Source organism: Humulus lupulus, chromosome 1 (genome assembly GCF_963169125.1).
Source record: "Humulus lupulus chromosome 1, drHumLupu1.1, whole genome shotgun sequence".
NCBI classification, from domain to species: domain Eukaryota; kingdom Viridiplantae; phylum Streptophyta; class Magnoliopsida; order Rosales; family Cannabaceae; genus Humulus; species Humulus lupulus.
This window is the reverse complement of record NC_084793.1, coordinates 169,084,233-169,098,021: the sequence shown is the minus strand read 5'-3', so window position 1 is coordinate 169,098,021 and position 13,789 is coordinate 169,084,233. Positions and strand designations below refer to the sequence as shown.

At 33.9% G+C, this 13,789-nt stretch overlaps 2 protein-coding genes across 2 annotated transcripts; one reads left to right on the top strand and one right to left on the bottom strand.

Annotated features, from left to right (window-relative positions):
* Nucleotides 1-4,667: 4,667 nt before the first annotated feature.
* LOC133800295 (amino-acid permease BAT1 homolog) lies at nucleotides 4,668-6,307 on the top strand. Its single transcript, XM_062238252.1, has 2 exons — nucleotides 4,668-5,083; nucleotides 5,728-6,307. Exons 1-2 carry the CDS (start codon nucleotides 4,886-4,888, stop codon nucleotides 6,217-6,219), a joined length of 690 nt encoding a protein of 229 aa, XP_062094236.1. The 5' UTR covers nucleotides 4,668-4,885; the 3' UTR covers nucleotides 6,220-6,307.
* A 124-nt stretch (nucleotides 6,308-6,431) lies between these two features.
* LOC133800290 (lipase-like PAD4) lies at nucleotides 6,432-13,137 on the bottom strand. Its single transcript, XM_062238246.1, has 4 exons — nucleotides 12,985-13,137; nucleotides 12,540-12,885; nucleotides 7,549-8,298; nucleotides 6,432-7,363 (listed from the first exon to the last, which is right to left on the bottom strand). Exons 1-4 carry the CDS (start codon nucleotides 13,002-13,004, stop codon nucleotides 6,593-6,595), a joined length of 1,887 nt encoding a protein of 628 aa, XP_062094230.1. The 5' UTR covers nucleotides 13,005-13,137; the 3' UTR covers nucleotides 6,432-6,592.
* Nucleotides 13,138-13,789: the final 652 nt, after the last annotated feature.

Sequence of the window (13,789 nt, the reverse complement as noted above, 5' to 3'; positions counted from 1 at the left end):
TAGGTCTCGGGTTAAAGTTTGACAAAAATACGTAAGTATTAGATTAAAAATATACGTATTTTCTTGCTTGATTTTAGTAATTTTTATATTCCGAGTCATTTGCCTGTGGTATATTACTATTATTTATTTTCACCGAAAATTTGTTAAATAGTAATCCAAAAAAGTCAAACTTTGAAACACAAACCCGGTTCATTCACATGCATTTTACACCAAAAATGAAACTATACGCAAGCTTTGAGATAATGTTAAACATCAAATATGGGATTAGTACGTATGCATATTCAGGAGGGAACCAATAACGACAATCCCAACATTTCAATGGTTTGAAACATTGGATTTCAGTTTCATTTAATATCTACCAAGTTTGACTTTCACAACTTAAAAGAAAGCTTAAGCAAAAGATATAAAAAGGTTCATACTTAGTCAACTTTCCTTATTGTTATAACTTTCTCATCATCCTTTATTTGCTATTTTCTTCTCTACTGGAGAGAAGCTATATAACTAACTTCATGAGTTTCGCAGCCTGAGCTTTAAATCATATTTATAAGAGACTGTTTTCTTGACTATTTTTCCTTCATGGCGCAGATCCCAGAAATGGATTCTGGGGAGAAGCGTCTTAATGAGCTTGGATACAAACAAGAACTCAGGAGAGAAATGGTACTCACTCATAACATATTCTTTCATGAATCCCAGATGAGAATTTGTTAGATATTATCTTTTATATTATTTCTTGCAGAATCTTTTCAAGACTCTGGCGATATCATTTTCGACAATGACACTTTTCACCGGAATTACTCCTCTCTATGGTTCAAGCCTTTTGTATGCAGGGCCTGCTGCTCTGGTTTGGGGATGGGTTGTTGTGTCATTCTTCACATGGTTTGTTGGAATTGCTATGGCTGAGATCTGTTCCTCTTTTCCAGTTAGTCCTCCTTTCTCAACTTCATTTCTTCTTCTTGTTTTTATGTATCACATGGATTTACCTTCTTTTCCACTCCACTATGAAAAGCATATTGTATTATTCATGTTATTGATTTTAGTTTAAAGGTTTGAACCATCTAAATTCCGAAGTAATGTCAAAGTAATACATTTTTTTATTGCTCAAGTCAAAGTAATGTCAAAGTGAATTAAGAATCTTGATGTGAGCATCTGAAGCAGGTTTCTTTCTTTGTTGGAATTTGCACAGGAAATACGAGTACTGAATTACTTTTACTCTCTTTATAAACAACTAATAAACTTTGTATTATGAGCAGACTACTGGTTCTCTTTATTTCTGGGCTGCACATTTAGCTGGCCCGAAGTGGGGTCCATTTGCATCATGGTGCTGTGCTTGGCTCGAGACCATAGGCCTCATTGCTGGCATAGGTACTCAGGTACTAACTCCCTAGACATTCTTGATTGCTTCTTTACTACGATTTTTGCCTGGTAATGGTATATATAGGTTTTCTTAATCATCGAATTTACTTGGCTGGAAAGGCGTATGCAGGATCACAAACACTACAGAGTATCATTCTGTTATGCACTGGAACAAACAAAGGAGGAGGCTATCTTGCTCCAAAGTGGTTGTTTTTGTGCATGTACATGGGCCTCACACTTATATGGGCATTTCTCAACACATTTGCCTTAGAAGTAATTGCCTTTATCGACATGATTTCCATATGGTGTCAGGTACTAAATTTGATATTCTATGTTCTATGATATTACAGTTCATTTACTGTTGTAAGTACATTTGAGTCGTTGATTTACATCTGAAGTGTGGCTTATCTTCTTGGCTACTCAAATGTTTTTTGTTCAAGTAACTTGTTAAAACAGCACTAGTTATTTGTGTGATTTACAATAATAATAAAATCACTAGCTCACTATCTTAGCAATGAGCTACTGAAAAGGAGGCTAGGGAGAGGTATGAAGAAGCTCGGTCAAATATCAATTCCTTCCTTCGGCAAAAAGCTAAATTGCATTGGCTTAAGGATGGGGATGAGAATACCTCTATGTTTCATGCGAGTATTAGAGCCCGAAGAATTACTAGCCGAGTTTATGCCATAGAGGATAAAGATGGTTGCCAGGTGCACGAGACCCACCAAGTCACAGAAGCTTTCTTGAGTTTTTATGAAGATCTCTTGGGAACGGCCATGGCTCACAGGAAAAGCGTGATGTTAGGGGTGATTAATCAAGGGCCTCTGATCAACGAATCTCACAAAAGATTACTACAGTACCCGTATACAGATGAAGACGTTAAAAAGGCTACCTTCGCGATTCCAGGAAACAAATCGCCAGGCCCGGATGGATACAGTAGCTTCTTTTTCCAAGACAATTGGGAAATGGTAGGGGAGGATGTGTGCAGAGCGGTGCAGTCTCTTCTACACTCAGGTAAGCTTCTCAAAGAAATAAACTCCACTACATTGACCTTAATCCCCAAGAATAAATGCCCTCGGTCAGTTATGGAGTTTAGACCCATTGCCTGTTGTAATGTTATTTACAAGATCGCCACAAAATTGATCTGTTCCCGCCTGAGGAAGGTTCTACCAGACATAGTTGCCCAGAATCAAAGTGGGTTTGTCCAAGGTCGATACATTGCATACAACATCATGGTTTGTCAAGATCTGGTGAGGCATTATGGGAGAGGGAAAGGCAAACCGAAATGCATGATTAAACTAGATTTGAGGAAAGCGTACGACACTATAGAATGGGGTTTTATTGAAGAAATGTTAAAAGCTTTTGGCTTTCCGAGTGATTTTATTGAGTTGGTTATGATATGTGTGAGAACTCCCAGGTTCAGCCTAATGTTCAATGGTTCTCTACATGGCTTTTTTGAAGCTAAAAGAGGCTTGAGACAAGGGGACCCAATGTCTCCCCTGCTTTTTGTGCTTGGAATGGAATATTTATCCCGCATTCTCATGAAAATTGGCAAGAAGGAGGATTTTAAGTTCCATGAAAGATGTGAGAAACTCCAGTTAAATCACTTATGCTTTGCAGATGACGTTCTACTTTTTTGTCATGGTGATTTCAAATCCATTTTCCGCCTGCTCCAAGGTTTGAAGCTCTTTTCTCAATCTTCAGGCTTACAGCCTAGTGTGGAAAAAACCTCAATCTATTGTGCTAACATGAATGAATATGAAGTTCAGCGAGTGATCCAAGTATCAGGCTTTCAGCGAAGTTCTCTTCCCTTTACTTACTTGGGTATTCCTGTCTGTGCAAAGAAAATACCAGCTGCAGAGTGTGAGGTGATTCTTGAAAGGATGGTACAACGAATTCGAGTTTGGAGTTCAAGGAACCTCTCTTATGCTGGAAGGGCTACTTTGGTGAACTCGGTTCTTATGGCTATCCACTCTTATTGGGCGCAAATCATGATCATTCCTAAGAAGATCTTACATAGAGTTAATATATTATGTAGGAACTACTTATGGAAAGGGATGGTAGACTCAACCAGCTCGGGTCAGGTAGCTTGGGGCGATATGTGTCGTCCTAAGAGTGAAGGGGGCTTGGGATTCAGGCGGATTTCTAAGTGGAATGAGGCAGCTATTGGCAAATATGTTTGGGCAGTGGCTTCGAAACAAGATACTCTTTGGGTACAATGGGTACATGCGGTCTACTTAAGTGATGGGGATTGGTGGGCCTATACGGCCCCAAGTTCCAGTAGCTGGTACTGGCGTCAGATTGTTCGAGTAAAAGAAGCTTACAAGCAACTCAACTTGCTCCAATTGATCTCTTTGGGTAATTACAAAATTAAAGAAGGGTACACTCTCCTTTTCTCATCTCATTCCAAAGTCCATTGGAGAATGGAGGTGTGGAATAGGCTTTCCATTCCGAAGCATAGATTTATTCTATGGCTTTCGGTCCTTGATCGATTACAGGTGAAAGAGAGGCTTCACCGGTTCAAGATAGCCCACGATGACCAATGTGTAATGTGTGGAATGAGTAAGGAAACTAGAGATCATTTATTCTTTGACTGTCATTTAAGTAATCTCAGCTTTCTTAGAATAAAAGAATGGCTAGACTGGAAGGTGTCTACAACAACAATTCCAAAATTATTAAGATGGATTGCTAGGGCAAAACTCTCTCCTTTTAGGAAGCAGGTTCTGGCAGCAGCTCTTGCAGCTACAGTTTACCAGATTTGGTATTGCCGGAATGTTGCAATATGGAATCAGAGGGTTAGTACGGTGTTAGTTCTCACAAAAAGAATTCAAAGTGATGTGAAAAATAGAATTCAATGTGTAATGCCAAAGAAAGTAAATTTGATAGATAGAGACTGGTTTGAAAACCTGTAATAGAACTCTACAGGCCTCTTTTTTGGTTCTGTTTAGGTTGTAATTTGTTTGATTGTTGGGCAATACAAGATCTGATTTACCCAAAATAATAATAATAATAATAATAATAATAATAATAAAAAGTCAACAACTTATGATTGCTATATGTGTTAAAAGTAGTTGAGACTTGAAATCTAGTTATGAGTTATTTTGGGAAACTTCTGATTCCAAAAGTTCTCTTGTGGCAGGTTATTGGAGGTTTGATTATTGTAATATTGCTTCCCTTGGTAGCTCTAACTACACAATCTGCTTCATATGTGTTCGCAAAATTTGAAGTGGCAACCGAACAAACTGGAATATCAAGCAAACCTTATGCAGTCATTCTCTCTTTTCTTGTCAGCCAGTAATCTCTGTACGGATATGATGCTGCAGCTCATTTGACTGAAGAGACGAAAGGTGCAGACAAGAATGGCCCTATTGCAATTCTGTCCAGCATTGCAATCATTTTGCTCTTCGGCTGGGCTTATATCTTGGCTCTTACTTTCAGCATTCAAGTATTTTTTTTTTTTTTTGGATAATGAATGACCTTTTAGAGTATGTCATGTCCTTGTTCATAGTCTTAAATATACTGAGATGATAATTATATGTTCTCATCTCAGGATTTTGGCTATCTGTTTGATACAAGCAATGAGACTGCAGGAGCGTTTGTACCAGCACAGATATTGTATGATGCATTTCATGGAAGGTATAATAACAGAACTGGGGCAATCGTTTTGCTATTTATCATCTGGGGTTCTTTTTTCTTCGGTGGACTTTCGATCACAACAAGTGAAGCCAGAGTAGTAAGTAGTCCTTTTGCTTTTCCTTCTTTTCTCAGCTCATGTGACTTCATTTCTCTTATAGATACATGATTTAAATGGTTAGAAACAGGTCTCCTGCTGTCAAATTACACAATTATTGTGTGACAAGAGAACAAACTTGAATATGAACGTATCTAGTTTTACTCCATGTTCTTTTGCTGGGGCAAAGTCTGGAGAATCTTCCTGTTTTATTTTTTCACGAGTACTAAAGACCCATGTTTTCTTTGTATTTCAATTTGTTTATTTTATTTTTATTTGCTGAGGAAATACACTAAAATATTTTTAACTCTACAGGAATATTTAAAAACATGATAGGAAAGAGAAATAATTTCATATAATCTATTTTAAGATGTCTAATGGAGTGAACAGATGGCGTCACCAAACTTGTGGAGTTTTTTATTTTTGGTCAATGGAATAATTTTCATTGACACTGCAAGTTTTATCCTACTTTCTGAGTTTGTTTTACCAGGTCAATGTGCAATTTTGTCTTCATGTGCTAGGCAGAATCTACAAAATTGTTTCGTTCCTTTACCTGAAGTAAAATGTCCAATAGGCGTAATGTGAATTGATTCATCTTTACTTTTTTCATATTTCTTCTCCCATTAAAATTTCATTTTAATGCTTAGGTATATGCTTTATCAAGGGACAAAGGCATTCCATTTTCGTCCATATGGAGAAAAATACACCCAAAGCACAAAGTTCCCTCAAATGCAGTATGGCTGTGTGCTGCAATTTGCATTCTTATTGGACTTCCAATCTTGAAAGTCAATGTGGTCTTCACAGCTATAACTTCCATCTGCACGATCGGATGGGTAGGCGGTTATGCAGTCCCAATCTTTGCTAGAATGGTAATGGCCGAGAAAAACTTCAAGCCTGGGCCATTCTACTTGGGTAAAGCAAGAAGACCGGTTTGCTTGGTGGCCCTCCTATGGATTTGTTATACCTGTTCAGTGTTTCTTTTGCCAACTTTGTATCCAATCTCTTTGGACACATTCAACTATGCACCTGTTGCTTTGGGTGTTGGTTTGGGTTTGATAATGCTTTGGTGGGTGTTGGATGCAAGGAAATGGTTCAAAGGACCGGTTAGAAACATTGAGATAGATAGTGGTAAGGTATAGCATTCATAAGAAATGGAAATGTCTTAGGTTTCTATGGAAGTTTGTTTAGTTTCTTCTTCACATGACAATATAGTTTCTTCTCGCAGCACTATATTTTAGTAAAATTCTATCATTATATCAAAAGGGTTGTAGCCATTTTCGCCTAAAAGGTAGGAAAATTTAGCGCCATTTTTAAGTACGTACAGTATGAGCATAATGTGTACGTCAAGAGATTTTGAAGCAACAAGATCTTGAGATTCTTCAACAGCATTAAAACGTTTCTTAATTATTTTACATGATGGCACGTACTAAGCGCTATTTCAAAATAAAGTAGCACTAAACAAAATTACCATTTCCCAAAAACCACTCAAATTTGGAAACTTTAGAACTTCATCTAAGGGAAGGGAGACACAGGAAAAACCAGAGGTGAACTTAGTTTTTTGAGTTCTTCAGTCCACCTAGTGTAGCTTGAATTTTTCGCCAGAACATCTTTGGAAACTTCTTTCCTTTCGACTAATCTCCTAGCGTATTCATCAAATTTATTGATATTCTCCCATATCTCTTTAACTTCTCCATTCTCACTTTGAAGGTTAGCTAGCAACTCCATTGCTTCCTCCAATCTTGCCCAAAAACATGAATCTTGAGTCGCACTTGCAAACGTGGTTCTTGCATCATTGTCTTTCTCATATCTCCTTCTTTCTTTCCACCACCTATCAGAAATTTGGAACCTCCTTGGTCTTCCATTTCTCAAGTAATGTCCCTTATCTCTGTGCATGCCCTTTCTATAGTACTCTCCAATTTCAAGTGGCTCAACCAGCAGCTTGTAGGAATGGAAAGCATTGACCCATTTTGCTCTTTTATGAAAATGATAAGGCAGCTGATTGCTTTCCCATAGGTCAATAACCTTATCCCAGAAGACAGCAAGCTTGCACCTATTCATATTAACTTGGTCACCGCTTTTTGAGGATTCTCTCCTCTTGAAGTGATCATAGTATCCCATTTGATCACTGGACTCATCACAGGATGCTTTATACCACTCGATTTGAGCTCGATATGGTACAACTTTGGATAAGCTTACAGCAAGATTAGCGCACTTTATTCTTGGCGTGAGCCCCAGCCGTCTTGCATTAGTTAGGCAGTCTTTAGCCAAACTAACAGCTGGTTCCTGCAAATTAACTCAAAATTGAGATGAGAAAAGCAAGCTCACCTTATGACATAAATATATATAAAGGAGCAAATGAGGGCTCATTGTACAATTGTTAACCTCCCTACTTTCTTTTGGATATGCCAACTATAGTTCCTTGATATAATACTTTTAAGTGTCAAAAAAGGGCAAGAACAAGATAATACCTGAGAACGAATTCCCGATGAATGCAATGCCAGGGCAAGTCCTGCCTCGTAACTTGATTCAGGAGGATGCATTTGGACAAAACGTTTCAGATACTGTGAAGAAATTCTCCCAACACATTCTCCATAATTGAGATGATCGTCGATGCAGTCATTGGGAGAGCCTGACATGAACATCAGATGCATCATCTTAATGACAGATGTTGCATTTTCCAAGCAAATGGCTCCGTCATGGGAGCACAACAGGTAGTTTCCGAAGGGCCAAAACAGCAAGTTTTTAAAAGCCTCTTCTGATGAAGAGTTCTCCAAACAAGCCATAATGAGTCCAACGAACTCGGCTCTTTCTCGGTCTCCAAGTTGGGCAGCAGAAGCAGAAGTAGCAGCCGCATTTTGATGACTGCCAAACTGAGGAGTATTAGTAGTTCTCATGGAATCATGCCAATGCTGAAGCAACAGCTGCATTTGAGGAGTGACTGTGGCCAAGGGAGCAAGGAGCAGCCTTGGCATAATATCATGCTTGGACACTACATGGCAAAAGTTTCCACCCCATCTTTCGCGATGGATGGCTTGTGAGAGGGACTCGTTTCCTAGCAATGGTGAGCCAAAGGTTATGCAGAGGACTGAGGGGGAAAAGGAGACTGATTGGAGGTAACAGTGACAAAGAAGCCACAATGTTGAAAGAGAGGCTATTGCTCCCCCTAAGGAATGACCTGTGATCACTATGGACTTGCATTGCTCTTTTAATGCCAATATCTGCATCATAAGAGTTAATATTTTTCATTTAAGCTACGGATATTGTTCTGACATAATCACCCAAAAAGATTGAAACTCAAGAACTCAAAGCAAACTCAAGGCTTGATTACCATCTCTAAATTCTTGTCTAAGGCAATATCTTAACTTCATTCCCTTAAAAATCTCAATGCAATTAATTGGTATGTATCTCTTTCATTAATCATGGTATTAACTCTATACTTGAGAGAAAGATATTCAGGTGAATAATATCTTTTTTTTTCTTTTTTCTTTTTCCCATTCTATCAAAATAGCAAAAGAAATTATTCTACTAATGCTGAATACAAATAAAACTAAACAAAAGAATATAATATATTCTATTTCATTCATTTCCTCACCTAGAACCAAAAGGGACACAAGGGCCGTTTGGAAACATTTGCATTAAGTTAATGCCCTTTTCAAGCTGTTATGGAACTACCAATCTAATTCACTACTAAACAAAAATAAAACATTAAAGGGGAAAAACCATTTATTTATTTTGTTTCAAAGTTTATATTGATCGTTGAATGAGAGTGGTTTTCCAACCCATTGAGAAATAAGTGGATCCCAATTTCAATTCCCGACTTTGAATAATGGATTATAGCTTTTTCTTTTCTTTCAAAAAAACAAAGTCCGACGACTTGACCCATGTCCAGAAGAAAAATTCAAAAAGATAGGGAGAGAGAGGACTTAGACGGCTTGCCGACGTTATGTAGAGAATTAACATAATGGGACTCTTAGCTTTGTCTGACTTGACCTTAGTGGTTGACATTGACATTAAATTAGTATTACCCTCTTCAAAGAAACTTCCCAATATATTTATATATATATATATATATGTATTATTTCGACTATTATTGCTTCTTAAGTTGGGAGTGAGTCACGACTGATACCTAATACCTTAGACTCATGGCTATTTATAAATTAAAAAGGACATAATATCAAACAATATTTTTTATTACAAAATGTTTATAAAATGTTAGCTTTTCTCAATACATAATTTACAAAGTTTGAACAATGAAATACTTCTAAAGCAAAGGAGGCTTTTTTGGACATGAAAATAAAAGTAGACTTTTATTTAATATAATTGTGAAAATAAAAGTGTGAAAATAACAAAATAATTTAATATATATAATGTGATCGTTCTCCATTATAACTATGGAAAATTCTAGGTCTACCATGTAAAATTGGGCATATCAGTGCATAAATTTTGGTAATTTTGTTATGACTATGTACATTATAATTATTTAAAGCATTTAATAAATTTCAGAAAATTCTTAATAATAAATATTGTTCAAACATGCTATCTTTCTTGTGTATAAAAAAAACAGTTACGTGTGTAACAGACTATTTTAATATTATTTTCGGCAGTATAAAATATTTGGAATTTACTAAAACTTTACAACATGTTCTAAATAATTATAATATATATGGTCATAAGAAAAAACATAAAAAATCATCCGGATATCAAAAAAACAAAAAAGAGTGCACTGCCCATTCGTAGCAGTGTACCCTAGAAGTACCCATATATATATATATATATATATATATATAATAACCGTTTTGTTTGATCCAAACTTCAAACTAAGAAATAAAAATATTGATGTAAACTAGGTACCATCTCTGTGGAAAATTTCGTCCTCGACGTTTTCTCTTGACATTAAATTTGCTAGTTTTTGCTTGTTAATTTTCGTAAGGTTTTCTTTGGATTTTAATAAAAATCTAAATGGTTAACAACTTTAAACAAAGGAAAGTTTTATGTTGATAGTGAGACAAATGTCCAAAGTTAACATATATATAGATCTTTGGGAAATTATCAAAATGGTATCTTATGTGAGTGTATCCATTTCAATATTTTTATAAGATGGTATATATTACATATATAGCAGACCTTTCAATAGTTTTTTTTTTTTTAATTTTAATCAAGGTCAATATAATTTGTATCAAGCTTGACTCATTTATTTATATAAATATATATATATATATTTATATTTTTTCTATATAAAATGTGTGTAGATAATAATTTTTTTATTTTATTTTAAAGATTCTAAATATTTAACTAAATATATTATTAAAACTAAGTGATAGTTATCAATTATATTAATATAAATTTAAATATTTTAAAATATTATTATAATAATATATAATACAAAATATTTAATAATTATATTAATATAAATTTAAATATTATTATAATAATATATAATATATAATACATAATCTTAATTTTATTTAAAAAATTATCATTTATTTTTAAAAAAATTATCATATTATATAATATATTTAAAAAAATTATAAATAGTATTTTTGTTTAATTTTTTATTTAATATGTTTATATCATTCTTTTATACATAATACTGTTGATTTATTTAAAATTTATATGACTATGGTACAAATTTAATAAGTAGAATTAATAAATTTTATAAATAAAATTAATTAAAAATACATTACACATTATTTATATTTTGTATATATATATACATGCTTGTGAAATATATTATTTGAACTTTAATTTTTTAAAGTAAATTATTTAAAAATTTTAAAAATAATTAGAAGGTCTGGCATATATATATATAATATATATGTATCGTGATAAATAAAATTAGAGTTATAATTTATTAAATTGACAAAAATACAATATGATAATCCCACCCTTTTCATAGTACCGCTGAAAAATTACCCTATATCTTTTATATGCTTCACTGTTTCTTTTTCTCCTTTTCATTTTTTACATTTTACATTGATGAATTAAGTTTCAATGCATAAGCCTTTAGGTTTTTTTAAGGGAAATTGGTAAGCACCTTTTGCTTTTCTCTGTCCGTACCTAACTTTACTTTTCCGTTTTCATATTACAATTATTAATCAATTCTTTTTTCTTTTTCTTTTTATTTTGACAAAGTTTTATTAATACATACAAACATATATATAAATATCCCAAGGAATTTCAATAAATACTACATTTCATAAAATATTATTATTAATAATTTCATTGTCGTAATTTATTAAATATTATTCTAATATACTATTACTAATTGATCACAACTAATTAAATAACTCCAATGATCTAAGGAATAGAACTTATATAATTATTCATAAGTAAATATTAATATGATTATTAAGTATTAATCCATAATTACCTTCCATATAAATGTAAAATAACCAATAAATTATTTTCTTTGACTAGGAGTTGTTTGTTTGAGAATAATGAGGATGAAAAGAGAAATAAAATAATTAATAAAAAATTATTGTGCATTAATAAAATAATTAAAAGTTTTTAAAGTATAAAAATATATTTCATTTGCAGTATTTACAGTAAAGTTAATTTCTAATTATTTTAAAACTTATCAATTATAAATATTATTTAACTTTAAATAAATTAAAATACGGGTAATTGCCTAGGCACCTATTCACTTACGAGTGTGTATACTCTTCTAATTATATCATATATTATCCATTTTTTTTTATAAATTTCTAAAACAATATTATGTGATCAGAGTTGCCTCCGAAAAAAAAATGTAAAAAAAAAACCTTTTTAAAGAAAGGGAAAACAAACAATACCAATTGTCTAGTTACCTATATATGAAAGAGTTTTACCAATTAAATATGTTAGACCATTAGAAAGAGAGAGAGAGAGAGAGAGAGAGAGAGAGAGAGAGAGAACCCAAATACTATAAACAAATCACATGCCCATGAACTTTTAACGTGGTTCTCCCATGCTTTATGTTCACGGCATAATAATAATAATAATAATAATAATATCAATTTGACATTTTGGTAAAACTGTTACCGAAATTAACCTTAATATTAACATAATAGAGAGTAACCCAAGACCACCCTAAGCAAAAAAACATCTTTGAATTAAGTACAAAATGATTTCAAAAATATATCTTGTTATCTAAGAAATAAATATTAAACCCCACAAAAAAAAATTAACTACTAGTTAAATTGAGGTCTCACTTAGCAAATAAATTTCTAAATAATAAATAAAGTCAATAAATTATCTTGATTGAGAACTTTAATCAATCGAATCGGTATTCATTAAAGTAGAAAAAGGGAATATTATTATTGGATCAAAATTAGTAATGAGATATATGGGGTTATTGCAAGTATAAGCTAATTTCATAAAGGAAAAAAGAAAAAAATAGTGAATTTGAAACCATAGAAAATAAATGGATGATGATCACGAGGACACATGAGAGAGAGAGAAGACTACATGCTAAAGTTACCTGGTGTTGTAGATTTTGGGAGCGAAACAAGGACAAGAAGAGTTCTAACAGGCCAGCGTGGATCGTAGCAGACGGCTGATCACCGTCACCGTCACCGTCACGGCAACTGAGAAGTGGCCCAAAAACGACGCCACCCGCTATATCTAAAGGAACCAAACGAGCCCAGTTTGGGTCGGTGATGGCTTGACCCATTTGAATTGAGGAGAAGGCCAAATATCCCACGTGGCCTCTTTGCTCAATCACGATTCCCGTCGGCGAAAACGACGCCGTTTCGCACAGCCTCCATGACTCCCTCACCAATGGCGTCGACGTCAAGAACGTCGCCACCATCTCACTCGTCTCAAACCTGCACATATAATATAATTATTAATTAATTATTAGCTAGTATAAGTCATAAATTCAATAAAGTTAGTCAAGTAAAAGTTGGGATTGTAATGAAACTTACGCTGAAGCTTCGGCCTCCATGGTTAGAAATGGCACTCTTTTCTTGACTCTAGATCGTTTTGGTGGGTTTGAACAATTCTAAGGCCGTGTATGTGTATGTGTCTCTTTATTATATATATATATATATATATATATAAATATATATTTGTATTCAACGACTTATATTATAGATTTTTATATATGAAACTCAATTTTTTTTAGGATTAGTGACACTTAATACTCCAATAAAGTAATTTGGTGGCAAAACCCATTCCATTATATGTTTGTTGCACCCGTTATATTTTTGACATTGGCTGACATATAGGTTACCAAAGGTAAATTTGTAACGCCTTGGATAGCCAAGACCGCTACACTATGTATTTATAAAGGTACAGGACTTGCTAATCAAGTCATTTAGTTAAAAACGTATTTGCTAAAATCATTAACGTGCTATGGTTAAAATGTTTTGGTCTCAAAAGATACTTTTCATATAATTAAACATTTAATACATGGGATCCCAAAAGAAACCGCATTTAAAAATATGTTTACAAAATTTCCAGTGTACAGACAACCACTAGCCATTCTAAAGGCAAAACAAATGTTTATGGTTCTCCTGTCCCTGTCTCTCCTCAATCGTGGCGGCTGAGCAGCTGTTCATGTACATTCTATTCCCAGAGCTCTCTAAATCAGGGCTGATCAAGCTTGGGCCTTTACCTGTACCACGAAGCACCCGTGAGCCAAGGCCTAGCCAGAAAGCATAATATCACAACACAAGTGCTGATAATAATTATAAACCCTTTAAGCATGTTTAAACATTTAGCAATCCC

Bases quoted from the DNA above. Each gene is read 5' to 3' on its own strand.
- LOC133800290 (XM_062238246.1), bottom strand. From the start codon at position 13,004: ATGGAGGCCGAAGCTTCAGC. The intron at 12,886-12,984 runs GTAAGTTTCATT...TTATATGTGCAG, and splicing joins ATGGAGGCCGAAGCTTCAGC to GTTTGAGACGAGTGAGATGG. The intron at 7,364-7,548 runs GTATTATCTTGT...GTTAATTTGCAG, and splicing joins CATCGGGAATTCGTTCTCAG to GAACCAGCTGTTAGTTTGGC.
- LOC133800295 (XM_062238252.1), top strand. From the start codon at position 4,886: ATGTTCTCATCTCAGGATTTTGGCTATCTGTTTGATACAAGCAATGAG. The intron at 5,084-5,727 runs GTAAGTAGTCCT...TTTAATGCTTAG, and splicing joins CAACAAGTGAAGCCAGAGTA to GTATATGCTTTATCAAGGGA.